This window comes from Lepidochelys kempii, chromosome 4, assembly GCF_965140265.1.
Source record: "Lepidochelys kempii isolate rLepKem1 chromosome 4, rLepKem1.hap2, whole genome shotgun sequence".
NCBI classification, from domain to species: Eukaryota; Metazoa; Chordata; order Testudines; family Cheloniidae; genus Lepidochelys; species Lepidochelys kempii.
In genome coordinates this window covers 138,926,214-138,951,676 of record NC_133259.1, presented here as the reverse complement: position 1 = coordinate 138,951,676, position 25,463 = coordinate 138,926,214, and the positions used below count along the sequence as shown (strand labels likewise).

The following is a 25,463-nucleotide window of genomic DNA, read 5'->3' as shown; positions in this document are numbered from 1 at the left end:
GCTAGACTCCTCCCGGGGGCGGGGCGTTCCCTGCCGGGGGCGGGGCTAGAGGCAGGCTCCTCCGGGGGGCGGGGCTAGACTCCTCCCGCGGGGCGGGGCGTTCCCTGCCGGGGGCGGGGCTAGAGGCTGGCTCCTCCGGGGGGCGGGGCTAGACTCCTCCCGCGGGGCGGGGCGTTCCCTGCCGGGGGGCGGGGCTAGAGGCAGGCTCCTCCCAGGAAGGGGCGGGGCTGGGAGCGCGGGGCGGGGCGGGCGCGGGGTCAGCTGACGCGGGCGGGCCGGCGCCGGGGCGGGCGGAGGTCTATGGCTGCGCTGTTCGGCGGCGTGGAGGGGTGAGTGCGAGCCGGGGGTCGCGCTGGGTGGCGCCCTGGGCACCCGACTCCCTCCCCGCGCACCAGCCCGGGTCCTGGGGGCGGGCCCGAGGGCAGCCCCCTCCCCAGTGCTGGGGGCAGCCGCTCGCCTCTCTCCGGGGTCCCCCCCGGTAAGTGTGCGGGGCCCTGTCTCCATCTCGGGCCAAGATCATCCCCCCCCACAGCGTGCGAGCCCCCCCCCCGTGTGCAGTGCCTTGCACGCTTCTCGGGCTGAGTGTGCAACCCCCCCCATGTGCAGTGCCTTGCACGCTTCTCGGACTGAGTGTGCAGCCCCCCCATGTGCAGTGCCTTGCACGCTTCTCGGGCTGAGATCCCCCACCCCCCCATGTGCAGTGCCTTGCACGCTTCTCGGGCTGAGATCCCCCACCCCCCCATGTGCAGTGCCTTGCACGCTTCTCGGGCTGAGATCCCCCACCCCCCCATGTGCAGTGCCTTGCACGCTTCTCGGGCTGAGATCCCCCACCCCCCCATGTGCAGTGCCTTGCACGCTTCTCGGGCTGAGATCCCCCACCCCCCCATGTGCAGTGCCTTGCACGCTTCTCGGGCTGAGATCCCCCACCCCCCCATGTGCAGTGCCTTGCACGCTTCTCGGGCTGAGTGTGCAACCCCCCCCATGTGCAGTGCCTTGCATGCTTCTCGGGCTGAGATCCCCCCCCCATGTGCAGTGCCTTGCACACTGCTAGGCCTGAGTCCATTCATAGAATATCAGGGTTGGAAGGGACCTCAGGAGGTCATCTAGTCCAACCCCCTGCTCAGAGCAGGACCAATCCCCAACTAAATCATCCTCCCCCATATGCAATGCCTTACACACTTCTTAGGCTGAGAGTCCACTTTACACCCCCTCCCAACGTACGAAGCCGTTACACCCATGTGTACCTGAGGGGATGACTGGTACTGGTGTCTGGCATGTGATGCGGTATCTGGGATACCATGTTGCCCCCCAGGCTGCCCTAGCTTTGTGAAGACCCAAAGGATGGCTGAGAGATTTCTCCGTGTGATGCATGGGCCACAGGCTTGTTACCAACCCAGCCCTCTGCAGGACAGGTGCTTGTGCTCCCCAGCTGTCACTCTCAGGCTGGAAGAGGGTTTCCCCAGGCCCGCCTCCCTGGATTTTGGGGTAATTGAAATCCTGGTGTCAGACTCTGTGGCATCAGTGTCACAGCTGGGGAAGATTGTGCTGAGCCCAGCCCGTGGGGCAGTGGCCTTTTTTAAAGGCATTGCAGATCGCTTGTACCAGGGAAACTGGCTCTGGGTCAGGAGGGGTGTTGCAGGTGCCTGGATGAGTGTTATTTGGTGCGCCCAGCCCGGCACAAGTCCCACTATATGGCATGGTCCCTGCCCCGGGGTGAGTCTATAATCCAGTGACAAGTGTATGGAGGGGAAAACAGAACCATATTTACATGGGTGCAACCTTGCAGAATCAGCCCATGTGCAATAATCTACCCACTTGATGGGTAGGAAAAACCAAGGGTGATATCTGGCTTAATGAGAACACTGCACCTATCTAACCCACGGGCCTTGCCTACATGATAGATGCTTTGCTGGAATAGATACGCTGGCAGTAGGGTTGCCAACATCCTAATTGCACAAAACCAAACACTGTAGCTCCGCCTCTTCCCTGAGGCCCTGCCCCTTCTCCGAGGCCCCGCCCCTGCTCTCTCCATCCCCCCGCCCTCTGTCGCTCACTCTCCTCCACCCTCACTCACTTCCCCCAGGCTGAAGCAGGGGGTTGGGGTGCAGGAGGGGGGTGTGGGCTTGGGCTCTGGGGTGAGGCTGGGGATGAGGGGTTTGGGGTGTGGGAGAGGGCTCCGGGCTGGGGCAGAGGGTTGGAGTGCGGGGGGATATGGAGTCTGGGCTGGGGTTGTGGCTTCCAGGTGGGGCCAGAAATGAGGGGTTCAGGATGCGGGAGAGGGCACCAGGCTGGGGCAGGGGGTTGGGGTGTGGGGGGGGGTGAGGGCTCTGGGAGGGGGGATGAATGGGCTGGGGTGCAGGAGGGGTCTCTGGGCTGGGGCTCAGGGGTTTGGAGTGCAGGAGTGGGTGCGGGTTCCAGCTGGGAATGTGGGCTCTGGGGTGAGGCCAGGGATGAGGGGTTTGGGGTGCAGGAGAGGGCTGGGGCAGGGTATTGAGCGGGGGGTGCAGACTCCGGGAAGGAGTTTGGGTGCGGGAGGGGACTCCAGGCTGGGGCAGGGGGTTGGAGTGCGAGGTCCCAGCAGCACTTACTGCGGCTCCCAGGAAGCGGCTGCCAGGTCCCTGCAGCCCCTAGGTGCGTGGGCAGCCAGTAGGCTCTGCGCTCTCAGCTGCCTTCGCGTCTGCAGGCCGCAGCTCTCATTGGTCGCAGTTCCCAGCCAATGGGAGCTGCGGAGCTGGGACTCGGGGTGCGGGCAGCGCACAGATCCTCCCTGGCCACCCAAACATCCAGGGGCCGCAGGGAGCTAGCGGCTGCTTCTGGGACTGCGTGGACCTAGGGCAGGCAGGGAGTCTGCCTTAGCCCCAGCCCCCGCCGCGCCGCCAACCGGACTTTCACTGGCCCGGTCGGCGGTGGCCTTCCGGTCAAAAACCGAACACCTGGCAACCCTAGCTGGAGAGCCCCCGAGCACAGATGCAGCTTGTGCTGGCAGAAGGAGTTTTTCTGTCACCATAGAAACAGCACCTCCCCAAAGGACATTAGCTATGCCAACAGGAGTGCTCTCTGTCAGCACAGCTGCGTCTACACTAGCATTTGTAGCTTTGATGGCACGGCTGAGAGTGCTGCTAGGGTGGGTGTTTTTCACACACTCCCTGACCGACATCGCTCTGCTGGAAAACTTTGCAGTGTAGACCCGGCTAAGGTATGACTTGGGACAGATTTAGTTAAACCAGTGGCACCTCAGTGTGGACATGCTTGTGTTGGATTAAGCGTGGCTTCTTTCCGGTTAGCTCAAGCCAGCTCAGAACTGATTTGGTTTAAATGAAACTGAAAGAAAAAATGCTTTAAGCTAGACTGGTGTCGCTTTCCCATGTAGGCGGGCTTCCTTTGTCCCTCTGGAAGAGGAAAACCGCTTACCCTGGGTGATTAGACCTGGACAAGGCTGTTTTATTGGAAGTATGTTTTCCTTCCCAAACCATGTCTTGGAGCTGCTTGGGTTATCTTTGCTGTGTGTGCATAACCGGTCGGGAAGGCTATGATGTGGGTGTGATACCTGATTCAAAACTGCAAGGCGGATCTGTGGTCAAAGGTTTCTGCACAGTTCAGCTTCTGAAGTAGCTAACTTTCTCCAGCTCGGTGTTGAGCTACCTTTCGGATTTAGGACTTAAAGTCCATCTGAAATGACAAATCTGTTGTCGGGAGACTTGGTGATGGCTGAATTCAGGGGCACTGCTAGGCCTGCTGTCTGTTGTAACCGGGTTCCTGACATATTTAGCTTTGTGGTTTGAATGGACACAGGTCAGGTTAAAAATCATATTTTTTAAAAAGTCCTCTTCATTACTTCTGATTGGAAAAAGTTGGTTTTCTTTTCTCCACGCTTGATAACCCAGGGGAACAGACTGGCAAATTTCACTTTGAAATTCTACAAAAACAGCAACAACGAGGAGTCCTTGTGATGAAGTGGGTTCTAGCCCAGGAAAGCTTCTGCCCAAATAAATTTGTTAGTCTCTAAGGTGCCACAAGGACTCCTCATTGTTTTTGCTGATACAGACTAACACAGCTACCCCTCTGAAATTCTAGTCACCTTCACTTCCCTATCTCCACTGAAGTGCGGCAAGGAAATCCAGTGGAAGATGTCACGCTGCAAACTTTAATGTTTAAAATGTTTGTGCCTTTTAAAGTTTTGTTAAACTAGTGTTTAACTCTGAATTTTCAGGCCTAAACTGACGGTTCCCCCTTTTTATAAACCAGTGTTTGAAAAGAACCCGTTAGAAATTTGAAACTGAAAACTGCCTCTTCCAAAGTCTCCCTCCTCTCCCCCACCCGTGTGCAAGCTGTCTCCTGATTGCAGGGTTGTTCATGAGCTCTCACAGCGACTGAACATGGCAGATGCAAAGTGTTAGAAGTGTCTCTGTCACTGGAGACGGGGGTGGGGCGGTGGATCATACGGTGATTCCCTGTTCTGCTCATTCCCTCTGGGGCACCTGGCATTGGCCACTGTCGGAAGACAGGAGACTGGGCTAGATGGACCTTTGGTCTGACCCAGTCTGGCTGTTCTTATGAAGACTTCTTAATACTTTCATTTCTAAAAGGTGGGGGGGGGGACATGCGCAGATCTTACTGCGTTTAAAGGTGAATTGCACATCTAATGCCTGGTCTTCCCTCCAAAATTGTCTTGTATGTGTTAAAAATCTATTGAGCCAGATTCATGCATGGGGGGACAGGGTGCAACCCCATTAAAATCTATTTAATGCCTATTGTACTGTAATTTCCGAAGAGCTGCTAACATGTCCAGTCTGTAGAACTAAATAATACAGTCCTGTCCCAGAGAAGCTTGAAATAGCAGGAGCTACTATAACTATATAAAGGAAATCCTTACTTTACACAGCACACTCTTGGCCTGCGGAACTCATTGCCACAGGAAAATGATGGAGGCCAAGAGGTTTCAGAAAGGATTTCTTTGAGATTTAGATGGATCACAGAAAATCTATAGTCCAAATAAGATAAACTAGAGGGCTATAAATCATTCATTAGCGAATGGGTTAGGATGAAACTGCCCCTGTGAATGGGTTATTCTGTAGTTGTCCACTACAAAGACCTTGCATCTTCCCCTGAAGGCACTGGCCAGTAAGACAGGCAGGAGAGTGGACTAGATGGACCATTGATGTTGTTAATACCATAGGCACTTAGGGGGCGATTGAGATGAGCTCCGTTTGCTAGTGGCCACACAAATATAAAAGGCAGCTGCCGTGCCAGGAAGCTACGATCTACACTGACCAGACACGGGCTGGAAACGGCAGCAGAGGTGAAGTGGTCACATGTCCAAGGCCACCCGGCAAGTCCAGACTAGAACGCAGCCGTGCTGACTCACAGTCCGGTGCTCTCCCCACTAGACAGCGCTGCCTTGCTCTGTGGCCTGGCAATTCCTGTTCTGCTGGGAAGATGAGGGGGGGTCTCGCAGAAGACCACATCGCCCTGCCTGTGGGAAGGGGGAAGCTGAGCCCTCTTAACCCAGCCCTGGCCTTGGCCTGGTTAGTGGTGAGATTTAAGGTAATTTGAGACAACGCTGGCCTGGCTGAGACCCCCTCTGAGTGGGAGCGAGAGACTTCCTGGTTCTCTGAGCGATCCCTGCCCCATTCGTGCCACTCAAGCAAGGTGAATGCAGTTCAGCTGTGTACCTGCCCAGCCTTCTGCCCGAGGCTCAGAACAGGGGAGCTGGCAAGAGGATCTCCGGATCTGCTAGGTTGTTACTGTAATTGCACTTGTTGCCATGGCTGCATGTGTGAAAGGGGAAGATACCAAGATGAATCCGAGGAAGGCAGCTCCAAAGACCAAGCATGTGCCCATGCTGCAGTTCTCTGTACCCCGTCCTCGCCCAGGGTCTGGTTATTGTCCTCACTGTGCCCTCCAATGGTTTGCTTGTAATCTGGTTGAAGAGAAACTTGTCTGGGAGGAAGGGACCCCTTTCACATTGCTTTGTTCTCACGCACTGGGAAACGCCCATTGTGGAAGAGGAAGTGTGCCTGGTAAGTGTCTTGTGCAACAGTGTAGCCGTGCAGCAAGCACACCCCACTCTAATAAATCCAGATTACGAACCAAAAGTCTTCTGGACCCAGATCCTCCAAGGTATTCAGGCTTCTCATTTCCATCCTGATCCACAAAGATCCATTGATTTCTGTGGAAGTTAGGACCCTAAATACCTCGTGGATCTGGCCCCCTTGCTGATGCAGAGTCATAGACCAAGTGAGATTTTTTAGAAGTGCCTAAGGAAATTGAGCACCTGACTGTTGATGGCTTTCAGTGGGTGCCTAATTTCCTTAGGCACTAAAAGGATCACTCTGAGGTCCTGCATAAGTGGCTGGAGAATTGCACCATTCCTAGTCCCCATTCAGGCTGCTCTGCTGTCTGTCTGCAACACGTAGCAGAGGCTTTGCAGCTGACCTTTAGGAGCAGCTGAGCCCCGGGGATGCTTGTTGGGTGGCGCAGGCCTGTGGGGCACTGGGAGGTTTGCACACTTAGCCCCTGATCCTCTGCATGGAGCCCTACAGGTCTGGAGATTTGCCTGCACTGAGCTTGTCGTCACAGGATCGGGGCCTTATTCAACGAGGTAACACCGCACTGCCTCTTAAACCATAGACTGCATCCTTGGCATTTGAATTCAGGTCAAATGTACCCTGAACGTGGGTGGCATCACACCAGCCTTGCTGTGCTCTGCAGGACGCCTGGATTCATGTATGGTGGGGGGTTTCTCCTTTCAGTGGGCCGGGAAGGGACTCTGGCCTCATGTAAACGAAAACAGAAAAGCTTCACTGAGTCTCATGCTTCAGGACTTGAGTTGGTAACCTGCGAGTCTAGTGGAGATCTCCCCCTTCCTCCACTTCCCCCCAAGAGACGTTGCCCGCAGCATTGCACAGCTCGCTGGTCACGTTTGTCAGGGAAGGGCTGCCGTCTGCTGGGGCTGGAGCAGGATGGCGGAGTGAATGGGCCAGTGAGCTGTCCCCACAGAGCAATTTACGGCTCGTCCGTAGAAGGGGTCTGCGCTGGGGGTGTTACACTGAAGCCTGCCCCTGCTCCTCGCAGCCATGGTGGGCGGGTGTCCAGGTGGGCTTGCAGTGGTCTGCATTGGAAAGAGGGGACGGTGCTCTGCGGAGGTGGAATGTGATTGTAGTGCGGGATGACAGTCTCCTGCCTGCGGGGCAGGTACGGTGTGGATGGGGATGTGCTGCTCCCGGGCCTTCGCTATGCAATTCAGCCCTGACCTGGAGGGACCAACTGTAGGGGTTAGAGCTCCGTCTGCATGGCCCGTTTGGTGTGGGGTCTCTCTATGGTGTGGCCATCAATCTGCTGGGAACTGCACTAAGACCTTCCAAACTCATTTCATGTGCGGCGGGGATGGTTACTACGGACCTGAGGTGAAGTCCCACCAGCAACCTAGAGTTATAGAGTCATAGAGTATCAGGGTTGGAAGGGACCCCAGAAGGTCATCTAGTCCAACCCCCTGCTCGAAGCAGGACCAATTCCCAGTTAAACCATCCCAGCCAGGGCTTTGTCAAGCCTGACCTTAAAAACTTCTAAGGAAGGAGATTCTACCACCTCCCTAGGTAACGCATTCCAGTGTTTCACCACCCTCTTAGTGAAAAAGTTTTTCCTAATATCCAATCTAAACCTCCCCCACTGCAACTTGAGACCATTACTCCTCGTTCTGTCCTCTGCTACCATTGAGAACAGTCTAGAGCCATCCTCTTTGGAACCCCCTTTCAGGTAGTTGAAAGCAGCTATCAAATCCCCCCTCATTCTTCTCTTCTGCAGGCTAAACAATCCCAGCTCCCTCAGCCTCTCCTCATAACTCATGTGTTCCACACCCCTAATCATTTTTGTTGCCCTTCGCTGGACTCTCTCCAATTTATCCACATCCTTCTTGAAGTGTGGGGCCCAAAACTGGACACAGTACTCCAGATGAGGCCTCACCAATGTCGAATAGAGGGGGATGATCACGTCCCTCGATCTGCTCGCTATGCCCCTACTTATACATCCCAAAATGCCATTGGCCTTCTTGGCAACAAGGGCACACTGCTGACTCATATCCAGCTTCTCGTCCACTGTCACCCCTAGGTCTTTTTCCGCAGAAAAGGTGTAAGGTTCTCTCTGCCTTTAGCCAGAGCCAGCCAGTCCGTCCCCCACATGCGCCCTTCTAAGAGGATCATCTTCTATGTCTGGCTTCCAAAATAAACAGAACCCCAGGCCCAAAAGCATCCCATACGAATCGGTGTTCGGGCTGCATAGTGGAGAACAGAGCAAGGCAGACAGCTGGGTAAGGCTGGGCCAAACAGACACACAGGCTAGTTCTCCACCCACTCTCATCTGGCCCTGTAATTTCCCTGCTGGTGAAAGGAATGGGAGGGAGACAGCTGGTAATATTACAATAGCTCTAAATGGGGAAGGGGGAGGAAGAAAAATAAACTTCCTTGTGTATCGTGAATGTCAGTGTTGCCAGAAGTAGCCGGGTGCCTCAAGCTAACTGGAGATTTTGTTCTAACATTTTCACAACCCATTCCAATGTAGCTTGGGAGAAATCATTTGCATTTAAATATCATTCAGAGAGCATTTTCCATCCCAGCAAAGCCCTTTGTATTCCTAACGTGGAGCAAGCAAAAGATGCACGAAGGAAAAGCTAGTGTAGACAGAACAGGTATTTTGCGTGCGCCATGTCGTCCAGACATAAGCAGAGCTGCCTTCAAACTCGGTGGCTAAAGTACCTGAGCCCTAGTTCTGCTCCGTCATCCATGGGGAATCATGGTGACTTTCCCCAACCTAGAGGCACCCTGTAGAGATTTCTGAGTGGCTGAGGTGGTATTTCTCCCAGCACCTTCCTCGAACTTTGCCTCTGGAGCGGCTGCTCACCCAGCCTTACTGGAGGGGGGTTGCATGAGCCCATTTTACACTGAACTGGCATGTGTGTGCCCTTGATTCCTTAGCGGGGGGACCCACTCCAAGGTGGTGCTGATATCTGAAGATGGCAAGATCCTGGCAGAGACCGACGGGCCCTGCACTAACCATTGGGTAAGGACCACGCAGCACGTGGCAGGCGGTGCTGGGGCTAGAGGGATCCGGGATGTTGTTACCGGGTGAGGGTGCTGCTATAAGGGTGATTAGTGATAGCCGGGGGGGGGGGGGGGATTAATTTGCATGCTATTACCCAGAGTGCACTTCTTGTGGTCACTTTGTTACCTCTATTTTCCAAGCTCTGGGAAGAAACCAGTTGGCCCCCGCTAGGCCAGCAGAGAGCCCATGCGTTTAACCCCTGCTGTGCTGGTTGAGTTACAGCCGGATGGGGCGTGCAGACTCTTAGAACCAGTTAGGCAGACCGAGTTAGCTAACATCGCACCCTTGGTCCTCGGCCTGACACCCCACCAAGAAAGCGGGGGGCTAAAACCCAAGCCCCCAGGCTGCCTTGAGGTGTCCGAAGTCCAGATCTCAGTTCTGATGCTGGGGTCCCCGTCTTCGGAATGGGCCCAGCCCCAAGAAATCAACACGTTGAGATGTCTGAGTTCTGGATTCAGACTCAGCACCTGCCCTTGGACCGGGGCTATCCTACAGACTCTGCTGGCACAGGGGTGTGAAGAGGTGGGACCCCGACTGACAGAGTTGGGCTGGCAGAAGCCCCCAGCGTAGATGTAGCTATGCCAGAACACCCATGCTTTTGCCAGTGTTGCTTAGTATGCACGGGGAGGATGCTGGGGCCGGCCTGGAATAAGCTATCCCAGCGGAAGCACGGTTTGGCTGGTATAAGCTGCATCCACACTAGGCTCCTAGTGTGGACTGCTATGGTGATGGGTGTGGAACACCCCCCTCCTTCCAGAGATCACTGAGCCAAGCACTTCTGGGCGGGAAGGGGGGATGCCTGGCTCTAGTCTACATGTTAGTCCCAATCCTGGGGGGTTAGCACGGGAGCAGCTTGTCCACAGCAAAGCGGAAGGGTTTAATGAGAAATGTTTGTTGTCCTTCCCCCCTCCCTGGCTAGCTGGTCGGCTCGGACAAATGCCTGGAAAGGATCAATGAGATGGTCAGCGAGGCCAAAGGCAAGGCAGGCGCCAACCTGCAGGTTCCCCTCCGCTCGCTGGTGAGTTACCCGGGCGTCAGCACGAGCCCTGCCGGCTTTGCGACGTGGGCTGCTCAGGGGCGCAGTCAGATCAGAGGGGAGGGAGGCTGGTCCTGTGGCTAGAGCACAGGCCAGGAGATTGGGGCCCGGTTCTCAGACTGAGTCCTTGAGGTGTCGTTTCCCAGCCGCTCCCCAGTACTGCCGGGTAAGAGACCGGGGGCAGCAAGGGAAAACCTCCGCCCAGTGCTCAGAGAGGGTCAGGAAAGCGAATGGCAGGCGGGTCTGAGGAATGAGATGCAGAACAATGTGGGAAATGCTGTATGATCAACAGGACGCCCGGCCGGCTAGGAACGGCAGGATCCGCAGCTTGTGCTGGGCTGGGGCGGAGGGGGCCCGGGCTGCCCAGTGCTGGTGAGGAGGGGCGCGCAGCTCTCGTCTGTCGGACTCATGCGGCGTTTCTGGGCACAGGGGCTGTCTCTGAGTGGAGGGGAGCAGGAAGAGGCCATCAAGAAACTCATCGAGCAGCTGCAGACCCGCTTCCCACAGCTGAGCGAGAACTACTACATCACCACGGACGCCATCGGGGCCATGGCCACAGCTACCGACCACGGCAAGGACCACGCACGGCAGGCTGGGCGCGGGGCTGGGGGCGGGGCAGGAGGGTTCTGAGTGCTGGTCCTGCTGCGGTGCGGGGGGAAGCCAGGTGGAAACTGACACTATTATCCACCTCCTGTGTTTCTGAGGCTTGGTGGTGGTGTGGGAAGCTGCCCTAGTGGGGCTCTGAGCCCCGGCCTTCTGCCCCGAGGGGCTACGACAGGGATTCTCAAACGGGGGACCCTAGAGGAGTGAGGCGCTGCTGACCCTAGGGAAACGTGGGCCCTGTAAACTGGGTGGTGTGCCCTGCTAAGGGCCTGGGCCCAGCCAGCCCTGTCCCCTGAAGTGGTAGCTTGCCAGTGTCCGGTCACGCTGCCTGATGAGCGCCTGATTCCTACCAAGGCTGAAAGAGCCCCGCAGGGGCAGGGAGCTGCCGGGGACGGGGCCACGGGAGCGGTTTGTTGCAGGTTGTCGATGCAGCCAGTGTTGCCTTGCAGGAAGGGTCTGAACAGACCCTGGGCGCAGCGTTAACCCTTCTAGGGCTGGGGCGACCGGCCAGCAGCCGACCGGTCCGCTTGCACCTCCCACTCCGGCAAGTAACAAGCTCGCGCTCTGGCAGTACCACCACTAGGGGGAGCCCTCGTGGTCTCGCCGGTACTTGTGGGAGCATGGGGGAGAACCGGTCCGGCTGCAAGGGAAGCCCAGCGATCAGGCCCGCGCGCCCCTTGCTGGAGTCGCTCGCTGTGTGCGGAATAGCGTCGAAAGAGGGAATGACTGGCTCACGTGGCACTGGCCCAGGGTTGGCCCCCAGTGATGGGGGGTGGGGAGCTTGGAGAGGTAAGGGGACCCAGGGGCGGCGGGAGGGGTGCAGTGGGCCTGGGGGCAGCAAAATACAAGTTTGCCTAGAGTGCCATTTTTCCTAAGCCTGGCCCCGGTCACCTGTTGGCTTCAGGCCCGTAAGCCCTTCCCTCTCCCCCGTAGGTGGCGTGGTGCTGATCTCGGGAACCGGTTCCAACTGCAAACTCATCAATCCCGACGGGTCAGAGGTTAGCTGTGGAGGGTGGGGTCACATGATGGGAGACGAGGGGTCAGGTAAGCCATGGGGTGTGTCTCCTTGCCGAGGAGTTCTGGGGATGCTGGGGCTGGGCGGAGGGGGGCCTGGGCCAGCGGCTAGCTATGTCTGACTGATTCCTGAGCCTGTGGGTCTCTCATCCCACCCTGCTTGCTGCCCTGCTGAGCGAGCCAGAACAAGTCTGGGCCTCTCGCCCTGCCAGCGCCTTGGGGAGACTGTTCCTTGCCCAGCGGGGAACAGCAGGTGCTGCAGAGAGGCTGAAAGTCTCTCAGTGAGTCCCTGGCTCTCAGATGAGAGGTGGCCTGCAGCGTTGTCCTTCGGGGGAGCAGTGGCAGATCAGGAATTGAAGGGTAAAAGCTCTTACGGGAACATCGTTGTTATAATATATAATGCACGGGAAATCCAGAATTACGGTTACAAGGCACTCGGATGTAGGGAAACTAGCAGGTATGGGATCTGAATGTCCTTAATTCTGCCCCCCCCAAAGGGAGATGCCCAGAGAGAACCAGAAACTCAGGCTCCCTTTTCCATCCGTAACGATTTCCTCTTGCCAGTGATCTCACAAATGACAGTGTTCTCCGTGTAGCCGTTCCATGGTTGTGCTGGCCCCAGCCTCCTTTGTGCTCCGTGTTCCATGGAGACAAACCTGATCAGACAAATGGCCAGCAGATGGCCGCATCTGATTCTGTGGGGGTCTGTCGCTGGCAGTTCTTTGCAGCTTGCAGAATCGGGCCCTATAACGTCCCGTGATCTAAGACATGAGACATGGAACTAGCGTTTCTCCAGTGGAGACATAAAACCAGTTATAGACCATGGGGCATGTTTTCAATTCTCCGCCTGCAAAGCTGTCCAAGTGGGCTGCTGTTCGGAACTAAAGCCAGGGGCTGTGGATTTCCTAAAGCTCTTGATCTGAAAATAACACTTCTTAGGGCTTGTCTGCATGGGGAATCTATTCTGGAATAAGATAAATGTGAATTTAAAGGGCTGCCGCTATCCTGGTCAGTTTCCCCATGTAGATAAACCCTTAGGGTAGCTATGAAATGAGCAAAGGTGGGAGGCCGGTGTTGTGAAGGGGGCAGAGTTAAGGTTACCTGGGTACTTTCTCTACTTTCTAATGTTTGGGTTTCTTGTCAATTTTGCCTGTTAAATGCACAATTTCCTGGCTCTGTACTGGTGGCTTCTGGGTACCTCCAGCATCCTCGCAAGGGTATTTTACTGACCTGTCCTCTCCACCAAACCCAAGTCCATCACTGGCACTGCTGGATCCGTCCGGCAGCAGCTCAGCTCTGGATTAGTGAAGCCAAGCCTAACCGCCTGCCTCGTGTGGCCTCTGTTCTGCAGCTTTCTGGATCGCACACCAGGCTGTGAAGATTGTGTTCGACTGCCTGGACAACCTGGAAGTGCCGCCCCACGACATCGGCTACGTCAAGCAGGCCATGTTCGATTACTTCCAGGTACCTGGCCGAGTCACGCGGGTGCTGCCGGAAGAGGGCACGGCTCGAGGCGGGGAGATGGGACCAGGCTGGGTCTGGCGTCTCAGAGGGGTGGCGAGCCTGATGCTTTGCTGGGTGCTTGGCACCTCTTGTGATCAGGGCCCCGGGTCATAGCTGTTGGTCTCCTGCTTCTCCAGAGCCCTCTGAAGGGCGCTGCTGTGCGGCTTGCAGCATGGCATGCACCGGCTTCTCTCCTCGGCACGCTTGCCCGTGGGAACGCACGCAGCCTGGCCCCCTGGAGTGACCACGCCTGGGTTAAAGGACGTGGGGGCCCTGTGCCCCCCCACCTTCCATAACTAGATAGCAAAGCACCCCCACCCCATACATCCCCCACCTCCTCAGAGAGCCACATAAGCCCCTCACCCCACACACAGACCCCCGAATGCCCCCTCTCCATCAGCCCCCACTTGTCCTGACAGCCCCCCCATCCCAGCAGCCTACATCCCACTCACCACAGCCCCAAATACCTCAGTCCCATCCCCCGTGCCGTCCCACTCCCACCCGACATCTGCCACTGCCCCCCAACTTGCCACCAACATTCTCCACTCGCCCCAACTCCCTCCCCCCAAAGACTCCCCACTCACCCTGTGGCCCCTATCGACTTGTCCCAGCCCCTCACCCACCACCCTGGGACCTTCCTGGCCACTCTCTGGTGCCTCCCCCAGCGGTTTAGCACTTCATTCCCATCCTGGATTAACGTGGCTCCTCCCAATCCTGGCCACTTAGCCCCACGCCACTCAGGTTTGGCACGGCCGTCCCTCCGTGCCAGGGAGTAGGGGGCAGCCCCCAGCTTGGCAGCCATTGGTACGGGAGGGAGAGGGGTCTGGCTCGGGGAGCTGGGTCTGACTCACCCTTTCAGTCTTGCACTCTCCAGCCACCACCGTTCCCACGCGCCGCGTTGCCGTGGGTACCTGGAGCCGAGTGTGCCAGCAGACTGGGGGTGGCTGGGATGGGCAGTGGGGTGGGGACACTGGTTTCTTAATGGCAGCCCCCACAGTCTGAGGAAGGGGCCCCGAGCAGAGGGTCAGGCTGGGACCCTCCCTTCGCCGCTTCACACAGAGCAGGGCGGCCCCCTTCCACGCCTGAGCCACGGCCGAGGGGAGGCTCTTCCAGCCCTGCCCACGGTGCCCAGCTTGCGAGCGCCAGCAGCAGCCCCAGGGGACCCTGATCACGGGCCAACATGGCTGTGGCTTCGGCTTCCAGGTTACGCTCAGTGGCTCCCCTCCCATCGCCCCACAGTGGAGCTTTGCCACACCCGAGCCTGGCTGAGAAGGGGCGGCGAGAGGTTACTTTGTTAAGGGATTAGTTTTGCAGAGTCCAGCTAATGCAGCCCTCGGGCCCTTTCCCCTGCTCCAGTCTGCACTCCGGCTACAGCCACACGCATCATCCCTGCATATCTTGTGTCCCTCCAGGTCTCTGACAGGATGGGCCTCTTGACGCATCTCTACCGGACGTTCGAGAAATCCAAGTTTGCGGGATTCTGCCAAAAACTAGCCGAGGGTATTGGAGGGACTTTGTCCTGGGTGGTTTTGGTTACTTCTCCATTCCGGTTCTTGGGCGGCACCCATCCCCTGGGTGTCTGGGCACGTGGTAGGGCAGAGACAGCCTGACGGGAGACCTGGGCAGGACTTTGTTCAAAAGGCTGGAATCGCTGGGTAGTAGATTTCTGCTGCTGGCTGCCAGCACAAAGAGGGGGCAGCGTGTGGGAGCGGAGGGCCCAAACCTTGGGCCGTATCTGCAGAGCACACGTATTGCTCTGATCCCATCACGTACTACTTAACTCTGCCTGCTGGGATGGGGGAAATCTGTACACCTCCCATGCAATTTACAGTAAAGCTCCCTGGGGCAGCTCTGACGTGGCTGAATAGGCTGCATTGCAAACGGACATGGGGTGTGAACAGGCCACCCCCCTGAGCGACAGAGTTCTGTGACCAAACCCTGGTCTAGACAGGGCTATGGTGGGAGAGCTTCTCCCGGTGACAGCGGTATTGGCTCTCGCGGACAGGAGCAGCTCTCCTGGCCCCATGCTGGTGTCTTCACTAAAACCCTGCTGCAGTGGTGGACAGGTAGACGCGCCCTGGGTCTCCGCAGTGCAGGCTATAAATTAGCCTCCTCTATAATCCCCTTTTGGTCTCGGTCACTCAGCTTTGAGACTCTTCCCCTGCGGCGTGAAGTCTCCCCGGCACGTGCTCTGCCCTGTTCGTTAGAGAGTTCGAGTCAAATCCCTTTGGCCGCTTTTAAATTATCCGGGTGAAAACGTTCATTGTAAACCGGCTGCTGCCTCTCTCTCTGGATGGGAGCAAGCCCAGCAGCATTGTAACCGGAATCGCTCCCCCTAGTGCCCCTCTGTAGCCACCACGGCCCCTGCTTTCCTTCTCTTCTCCTGCTCAGGTGCCCAAGCGGGGGACCCTCTTTGCGGTCATGTTTTCAACAAGGCTGGGGAAGTCCTGGCTCGACACATTGTAGCCGTGCTGCCAAAAATTGACAAGGTAACGACCAGAGGGCCCGACTCCACTGGGCCTGAAACGCGGCCGGGAGAGCTTGCCAGCCTCAGGCCTCCTGCTCCGTCTGTGCTGTGCAGCATTTTGCCCTGATTCTCAGCAGCACGGGCTTGGGTTACAATCGGTAATTCTGCTTTCCCCCTAGAGCCTCTTCCGAGGCGAGCTGGGGCTGCCAATCCTGTGCGTGGGCTCCGTGTGGAACAGCTGGGAAATGATGAAAGAAGGTGAGCCAGAAAACCGGGCAGAGGGGGAGGCCTTGGGGTGAGGGTGCGGGAGTGGAAGGGATCTGGGTCCTATTCCTAGCTGTGCCCTTGGGCGAGTCACTGAGCCTCTGTGCCCCGATCCCTGCAAATTCTGAGTCTGCTGTCGTGTGTCGCCTGACCCAAAGTTGGGTAAATATAATTGTAACTTGAGGATTAACAGGTTCTTGTCCCAAGATCAGGCCCAGTTGGATTATTATAAAATCATCATATAATTGGGAACCCTGATGTGTACATGTGCAATACTCACACCATAGGAACTCTTTATATGTATTTATAAATATCTAATTTATTAATAATTTAGCAAAGTTATACACACAAACTCAACAAGGCAGATAGAGACAATACAGAAAGTACATTTGGACGACCACACATACACCCTTATCTATCTTAATCTACTTAACCATTATCTTTCTCATCACCGTCATTGTCCTCATCTTCCCCAGTGGCCATCATTCTGGCCTCTCCCAAGGGCTACATCTCTAAGCTTCCGCTGCCCTTGGGATGTTACTTTTATAGTAGGTGACAGTGCTGTGACCAATGCATATTCAATAGAGGTCCTTATTTGTATTTCCTCCCCTTGAGGTGTCCGTTTTCTATAGGTTAGTATATGTCTGGTGTTACCCTATTACCAGACACGTCCATTTGCTGTCATGGCACCTTTGCAATCGGATGTTCTGTCCAGGACCTTCCGGATGCTGGTGTCAGTTATGTTCTGTGAGTGGCTGAGGTTGGTATTCTGGACAAAATTCTGCCTCTTGCCTGCTACTTCCAGTTCCCTAGAACTTACGAGTTACTTAAGTTTATCTATGCCAAAGGTTATAGGCCTCAAGCCTCCCACTATCTACTAAAGCCAAATCGTACAGGATAAAAGCATTACTAACAACTCTCATAAAGCAGGATAAGAAAGCAATGAATAGAATACAGGTAAGCCGGCCCACTGGGCTACACGCGTCCTGGCTCCCTGCCCTTTCGCGCGTCCAGCCCACCCACTGCCCTTGAACGGCACCAGCTATATCGCAGCGTGGCCAGCTGATGCTCTCCCCTCTCTCAGGGTTCCTCAAAGTCCTGGACCAGGCCCGGCCGAAGGAGCTACACAGCATCTTCTCGAAGTTCACCCTCTTGAAGCTGAAACACTCGTCAGCGCTGGGCGGAGCCAGCCTGGGGGCCAAGCACATAGGCCAGGCACTGCCCCTGGACTACACTGCCAATGTGGATGTCTTCTACACACACTCCTTCTAGGGCCCCACGGGGGGACTCCTCTCCTCTCCCTCCCTGCCCTGGCCAGTGCGCTCTGCCTGGGCAGCATCCGGCCCCTTGGCCCGATTTTTAAAATAGTTTCTTGGTTTGTGTCTCTGTCGCAGCCTGGGGTGGGCGAATCTAGTTACATATCGGCGGGAATTACAGCTGGCTCTTGTATCAACATGTTTTATAATTTGTCAATAAAAGGTAGCAGACACAGCTGACTCCGTCTGTCTCCTGGGAGCAGAATCTGTTCCTTCTTGTAGGACCTACAGGCCAGAAGGTGGGCCCTGCTCTGAGCTCACAGGAACAACTGCAGACCCCCTGTAGACAAATCAGCTCTATGCATTCGATGGCAGCAGCTCTCCGAGGATGGGGTGGAGGGGTGCAGGGAGGTGAGTGGATGACAAGCGAACCATCAAGCTGGCTAAAATCCTCCCACTGAAGCGGCCGTGATGGCAAACTGACCGGGAACTTCTGTGGGCATCGTTTCCATTTTCTCAAACTTCTGCGCTCCCTTTTGGCCAGCTGAGAATGTTTTACTTGCCGAAAACTAAAACCACCTTCCTCGAACGAATTTCAGCCAACTTGAATTTTTGCTAAACCTTCTCATGAGGAGTCACTTGCTGATCAGCCCAAGTAGCCAAGGCTGGTGGAGTACAGGGAGCAGGAGGTCAGTTAAATGGTTGGAACAAGGGCCGGTTAGGCCACAGGACTCCTGGGTTCTCTCTCCAGTTCTGGACCCAGCTAGCTTTGGAGATCCACACCCGGAGTCCGGTCGGCTGTTGCGCTCCCAGCAGGGACCTCTGATGGCAGCCCAGATCAGAGTGGGGAGCCAGGACCCAAGGGGGCAGGAGGCTCCGCTGGGGAGTAGGGACCCCAGGTGCCGGCCTGAGCCAGGAGCTTGGGTAGCGTCCAGCTGGGAGTAATGACTAGGCAGCAACGGAATTGACAAGAACGACAGGCAACAGATGTAAGTAATGCACTGTCCAGAGGGACACTGTTGCCCTAACTACATCAACGAAAGCCCTGTGGCTCTCCTGGAGATGGAGTTATGTCATCGGTGTAGAAGGCCAGGGGTTCTCAACCTCTTTCTTTCTAAGTCCACCCCCCCCCCCAACAAGATATAAAAACTCCACAGCCCACCTATGCTACTGTTTTTCTGCATATACAAGCCAGGGCTGGCGTTAGGGGGTAGCAAGCAGGGCAACTGCCTGGGCCCCACGCCACAGGGTCCTCCGTGACGCTACGTTGCTCAGGCTTTGGCTTCAGCCCCAGGCACTGGGGCTCCAGCTTTCTGACCTGGGCCCTAGGAAGTCGAATGCCAGCCCTGCTTGGAGGGACCCCCTGAAACCTCGTCGTAGCCCCCCAGTGGGCCCCAGGCCCCTACTTGAGAACTGTTGCAGTAGGGCACTTACATGGATGGGAGCAAGGCTGTCGTGTAGACACTCTCAGAGCTGAGTCGGTGTAAGCTGCTTTACGTCAACCTGACGCTGTAGTACAGACCAGGCCTTCGTGGTACAACAGTCGGTTGGGGTTGGGGAACCCTCTGACCGAGTTATCAGCACAGCGCTCGTCTGCCCGTAGCTTTACTGGGAGGAAGGTGCCTTATAGCACTACCATTTGTTCCCCTTCCCCTCTGGGATTACGCTCGAGTGTTGGTTATCCATGAGGATAACTACACCGGTGTAGCTAAAGCAGCACACCTTGGGTGTAGGTGAGACACCTTTGCACACCTGCCATCTAGCTGCAGCGAGTACCCCGGTCTTACAGTTTTGGCTTAACCCCCCCTCTGCCCCCAAAAGTCAACTGAGTATAAAGACGGGCTAGAGCAGCCCTGAGCGATGGGCGGATGTTGCTGTGAAGCCGACACAACTTTGGAAGTCTAGCTTTAGTCCGAAACACTTCCCAGGAGAGGTTAAATAACTCCCCTACTTGCTGTAGGGAGTTATTGACTCGGTCCCTTGGGTAATCAACCGGGAGCTCCTGCGCAGGCAATGGGGCGGTTCCCCCACGCAGCATGCGCTTCGCACACTCGAAGGCGCCAGGAAGCTATTTGACAACTGGGGAAAGGTGATAGTAACTGGACAAGTGCAGCAGCTCACGCTACTTCTGCCACGTTTGGAACCTGGCTCTGTTACCAGCTGACTGTCCCAGCTTAAGTGGTAGGAAAAAAAATGTCCATGGTGAGTGTAGGTTAATGCACAGCGATTCGGGACCGCCTGCTGAAGGGCATAAACACCGCAGAAGCCACCTGGATGGATGGTGCCTCAACACTGGGAGTAACCATTCCACCCAGGAATGAAATCTAGCCCTTGATCAGCACAGAGCAGTGCTTCGCTCTGCCAACCGCTGAGCAAGCATTAGAGTCCTTTTCACTGCAAGGTTTTCTACCCCATGTCAATTGCCAAGAGTTGTAGCCTGGAGCCAGAGTAGGAGTGGCTAGAGTAACCTTTGCGAATCTGGTACCAACTGACTTAATCGGGACTTAAATCAGGGGCAAAATAGTTCTAACACCTGCACCAACCTCCCACAGTAGCCGGAACTTGTGCCTTGCTCCTCTCATCTTATGATGTTTAGTGTTTAAAGCCCCAGCTTCCACTGTCATGTGACTACCGGGGCTCTGCTTTCATTTTAATACAAACCCCAGCCACCAGCAGTGCTAGGCAGCAGTTCTGCAGAAAAGGACCTAGGGGTGACAGTGGACGAGAAGCTGGATATGAGTCAGCAGTGTGCCCTTGTTGCCAAGAAGGCCAATGGCATTTTGGGCTGTATAAGTAGGGGCATAGCGAGCAGATCGAGGGACGTGATCGTTCCCCTCTATTCGACATTGGTGAGGCCTCATCTGGAGTACTGTGTCCAGTTTTGGGCCCCACACTACAAGAAGGAAAAAATTGGAAAGCGTCCAGGGGAGGGCAACAAAAATGATTAGGGGACTGGAACACATGACTTATGAGGAGAGGCTGAGGGAACTGGGAATGTTTAGTCAATGGAAGAGAAGAATGAGGGGGGATTTGATAGCTGCTTTCAACTACCTGAAAAGGGGTTCCAAAGAGGATGGATCTAGACTATTCTCAGTGGTAGCAGATGACAGAACGAGGAGTAATAGTTTCAAGTTGCAGTGGGGGAGGTTTAGGTTGGATATTAGGAAAATCTTTTTCACTAGGAGGGTGGTGAAACACTGGAATGCGTTACCTAGGGAGGTGGTGGAATCTCCTTCCTTAGAAGTTTTTAAGGTCAGGCTTGACAAAGCCCTGGCTGGGATGATTTAATTGGGGATCGGTCATGCTTTGAGCAGGGGGTTGGTCTAGATGACCTCCTGAGGTTCCTTCCAACCCTGATATTCTATGATTCTATGCAGAGAAAAGCCTGAAAGCCCCAGGCCCAGCCAGCATGTTCAGCTCACGTTTTTGAACTCTTGTAATTGACACTGGTTATTTTATGTGGGGGACACAGCTGTGGGTGGCAGTTCAGGCCAACTGGTAAGAAAACCAGACTTGCTCTCAGAATTCTCCCCCCAGCTGAGGAAGACAGACAATCCTTGGTGGGGATTCATGACGCAGAAGAATCAAAAGAACATTCTGCAAGGGACAGGTGGACAACAGCAGAGTCAGGAGATGTCACTGCAATCAATGGACAGGAATCCAGTGGAGATGGTTAATATCAGCACTAACAGCACTGCATTGCTGGGTTTCCCAGGCAATAGGTGACTGCAGGGAATGCAGAAGCATGCTGAACAAGAAGGTCGAAGCCATCTTCTCCAAGATCCTTCCTGCCCCCTGAGTGAAGGAAGCCAGAAGCTAGGGGAGAAAAGGCTGCATAGATAAGGTGATCTCTGTTGCAGCAGAAAGGCAGCTAGTTCCCTCAGGGACAGGCCAGTTAAAGTAGGCAGGATGGGGGTTAAACTAACAAAAAATAGGAAGGTCACAAGAGGGAAGGTGGAGCACTCATTTAGCACAAAATCAAGATGTTGAGATGAAAATTCATCAAGGAACCCAAGGAGCTGAAGAGAAGAAATTAGGCTAGGAGCTTGGGTAACAAACAAGAGAAAGTGGAATTGCTCATTTATTAGCATAAAGTTGGCATCACTTAAACTTGGTGAGAGGACTCCCATGAGTGGAATGTTAAAATCACTGGTTAGAACTGGTATAGGATTGAGTCGGCAAAAGGGCAGGGGGAGGGCACTCTGTGTCAAAACTGGCATTACCTCTCTCCAAGTCACTGATAACTTGGAAGAAAATGATCTTGAATGCTTATGGGTCAACGCCCTAACAGGAAAAGCACAAGATGGGGGATTAAATGGGATCTTCTAGACACACCAAATCACCCTAGGGAACAGGCTGACTGGCTCCTTACACACGTATCTACAATGTGTAGGGGGAAAGCTGCATGATCATGTGGGACTTCAGTTTGAGTGAAGTATGCTGGTAGCCTCCCACTACCAGTCCTAAAACATCCTTGGGATTTCTAAACAGTAATTTCCCAACCCAGCAAGTGTTGTATCCAACACAGGGGAATTCTATATTCAGTCTCAGCTTGAGGTATAAAGATGAACTGAGCCCAGAACTAGAAGAAATTATGGTAATTTAGGTACAAGAGTTCATGACTTGATCACATAATTTGAAAGCAGAATAAAGTCCAGATTAGTAATATATACTCAATGCTTGAAAGGGGCCCATTTCACAAAGCTGAAAATTATTATGAGCTAAAATATCTAAGGAAAAAAGAGTGATAATGGAGAATGTTTAAGAACACTTTCCTGAAAAGCCACAAAATTGAGACACACAAAAAAATGATCTTGTTTAGAGGGAAAGTGAAGGCAACTATAAAAAATAATAAATACAAAATGTAACAAATGGAAGAAAGTGGAAGTTGGTAGTAATGAATATAAATTAGAAGCTAGAAATGGCAGAAAATTGATAGGGGAAGCAAAGGGACACAAGGAAAAAAATCTGTGGCCAGCAGAATTAAGGACAATCAGGAGTTTTTAACATATATTAGGAACAAAATGAATCCTAACACAGGTGTTGGTCTACTACTAGATGGAAATGGTAGAATTATCAATAATAATGCCAAAAAGGCAGAAGTGTTGAATAAATATCTATTCTGGATTTGCAAAAACAGATGTTGTATCATACAGTAACTCTTTCCATTCTGTGAGCATCTCAGGAGCATATTAAGCAGCAGCAGCTAATGTTATTTTTAAATCAGCAGGTCCAGATAACTTGCATCCAAGCATTTTAGAAGAGCTGGCTGAGGAGTTCAGTGGACTTTTAATGCTGATTTTCAGTAAGTTTTAAAACATTAGGGAAGTTCCAGAAGACTGGCAGAAAACTAATGCTGTGCCAATATTTAAAAAGGGTCAACAGGATGATCTGGGTAATAAAAGACCTGTCTGTCTGATACTGATCCTGGTCAAGATAATGGAGCAGCTGATATGGGACTCTGTTGATAAACAATTAAAGGAGGGTGATATAATTAATGCCAATCAACATGAGTTAATGGAAAACCAATCCTGTCAAACTAACTTGATACCTTTTTGTATTGAGATTACAAGGGTGGTTGATGAAGGTAACCGTGGTCAGGGATATAGAATTCTGCAAGGCAGCCGACTTGGTACTACCCAACAGGTTCCTTGGAGAACTAGAATAATAGAAAATGAACATGGCACACATTAAATGGATTAAAACCTGGCTAATTAATAGGTCTCAAAATGTAACTGTATCAGAGAATCATCATTGAATGGGTGCATTTCTAATGGGGTCCTACAGGGATCGCTTCTTGGCCCTACTCTATTAAACATTATCAATGACCTGGAAGGAAACAAAATCATCGCTGATAAAGATGGCAGATGACAAAAAGCGGGGAGTGGTGATTTGTGAAGAGGGTGGGGCACTGACACAGAACCATCTGGATCGCTTGGTAAGCTAGGCCCAAGCAAACAATATGTTTTAATACAGCTAAATGCAGATGTATTCATCTACAACCAAAGAATGCAGGCCATTTTTACATGATGGGAGACTCTATCCTGGGAAGCAGGGACTCTGAGGAAGGTTTGGGGTCATGGTGAATAACCAGCAATTTCCCAATGTGATGCTAAAGGGGCTAATCCGAACCTCGGATACACAAACTGGAATCTTGAGGAGCAAAGAGGTTATTTGACCTCCGTATCTGGCACTGGTGCAGCCACGCTTGGAATCCTGGGCCCAGTTCTGGGGTCCACAATTAAAGGGTGTTGATACATTGGGGAGGGCTCAGAGAAGAGCCACGAGAATGACTAAAAGATTAGAAAACCTACCCTATCGTGATAGACGCAAGGAGCTCAATCAGTTTAGCTTTACAAATAGAAGGTTATGGGGTGATACTTCCAATTGATAAGGACCTACACAGGGAACAAATACTTGACAATGGGCTCTTCAATCTAGCAGAGAAAGGTCTAACATGGTCCAGGGGCTGGATGTTGAAGCTAGACAGACTAGAAATAAGGCATACATTTTTAAAGGCAGGAGTAATTAACCATTGCAACAATACCAAGGGTTGCGGTAGATTCTCCATCACTGGCGATTTTTAAATCAATATGGAATTTTTTTCAAAAGGTCTATTCTAGGGATCATTGTGGGGCTGGTCTCTGGCCTGTGCTGTACTGGAGGCCAGCCTAGATGCTCACAATGGATCCTTCTGGCCTTGGAATCTAGGAATCTTCCCTTTCCTTCCGCACAGCAGAAACCACCCGCCACAGCTCTAGGCACTGGGCAGACAGGCAAAGCTTCCTCCGGGAGCATGGCTTGGCGCTGCTGTTTATTCAACAGTTTCCTCTGGCCCCCCGTTTTGCAAATGGAAGAAATGGATAAAGAAAACAGGGCAGGTTTTTCTCATTCATCTTCCTGGGATGGTGAACTGCCAGCAGCGTTGAAGCTTTTCCAGTTCTTATATAGAAAGGAGGTGCAACAGCTCTCTTCTCTTAATTGGTTGTACCGTATTTGAATTAAATGTGTCCCCAACAACCCCCAGACTTGAGAAAAGATCATTTCCCTTTGCAGTAGATCAGGACTTACTTGGTACTGGGGACATCATCTAGCTGCCTAAAGACACAAAAAAAGAATTTTTAACAGTGTTCTCCCCCCCCGTTTTAAAAATATAAAACTTCCCTTTAGCCACTGTAAGGCAAAGAAAACCCATTTTCTTCCCTTTCCAGATCACCTTTAAAATCTAGACCTGCCCAGGGTCCGTTTCTGTTAGGGACCCAGGACGCGGAGGGACGACTTCCTAGTCAGACTTCCTGCTTGAGCCTGCTCTAGCGAACACCCATGTGGTTGTGATAGGGCCACAACTCCGGCCCCCCTGAGCGCAAAGATCAGTGTTTAAGACCCAGAAAATGCATCCACGACCGGGCTCAGGAGGCGCAACCATGATAAACAGGAAATCCCAACAAGTCGCTGCAGCCGCTCGCTTTCCCTTCCCAACGGCCCGGCGTTGATGTCGACAGGCCTGCAGGGAACTAGCCTCACTGCATCCACATCTGGATTTGCACAAGTGGCCCCCCAGAACAGACTTCCTAAAGCTGCACCCCAGGTAGTAGGTCTTCATTCTGCAGACCAGCTTTGAGCCGAGCACCTGAAAGGCATGGAAGCACAGGGGTGACTTTAAGCATGTGACTTCGGTGGGACCCCGCGTGAAGTACTTGGCGGAATTAAGGCCTCTGGGCGTAATGCCACCTCTGTCCTGGTGAGGGTGCACAGTGCCGGCACTCCCGTGACTCCTGCAGTGCGGCTCTTCCCTCCAGCGAGGCTCCCCAGCTCTCAGCATCTCCTCGTTCTTAAAATAATTGCAACCCTTACCTTGATCATCATTAAGTAAATTATGAGTAATACTCAGGGCTGGTGTGGGGGGCTCCAGCAAAGCTAAGTTACATGCTTCAGCCCAAGCCCTGCTGTGGGTGGGGTGGGGGGGAAGGGAGACACTGAAGCCCAAGCCCTGCAGTGCGGGGAGAGAACAGAGGGACTGAAGCATCTAACTTCGCTATGGCGGGCCCCCGGGGAATTGCCCTGTGCGCCACTCCCTAATGCCGGCCCTGCAGTTGTGATGCCCCTAAACCCAGCCCGCGATCCTCCCCCGATTAAGTAACCACCTGCTTTACCGAGCAGTGGGGGGCGGGGGGGAGATTAGGGAAACAGGCCCGTGGCAGCGTGCTGCTGAAAAGCCAGCGGA

At 53.9% G+C, this 25,463-nt stretch overlaps 1 protein-coding gene across 4 annotated transcripts; it reads left to right on the top strand.

The window, feature by feature from the left end:
* The first annotated feature begins 255 nt into the window (after positions 1-255).
* NAGK (N-acetylglucosamine kinase) lies at positions 256-17,494 on the top strand. Of its 4 annotated transcripts, XM_073343028.1 has the most exons (10): positions 256-329; positions 8,970-9,054; positions 10,016-10,114; positions 10,562-10,703; positions 11,669-11,779; positions 13,101-13,213; positions 14,665-14,752; positions 15,644-15,741; positions 15,899-15,977; positions 17,068-17,339. In XM_073343028.1, exons 1-10 carry the CDS (start codon positions 301-303, stop codon positions 17,253-17,255), a joined length of 1,032 nt encoding a protein of 343 aa, XP_073199129.1. In that variant the 5' UTR covers positions 256-300; the 3' UTR covers positions 17,256-17,339. The 4 variants fall into 4 exon arrangements, with proteins under 4 accessions (XP_073199129.1, XP_073199128.1, XP_073199130.1 ...); XM_073343027.1 differs by lacking the exon at positions 15,644-15,741 and having other exon boundaries at positions 17,068-17,494; XM_073343029.1 differs by lacking the exons at positions 256-329; positions 15,644-15,741 and adding an exon at positions 401-478 and having other exon boundaries at positions 17,068-17,494.
* The last annotated feature ends 7,969 nt before the right edge of the window (positions 17,495-25,463 follow it).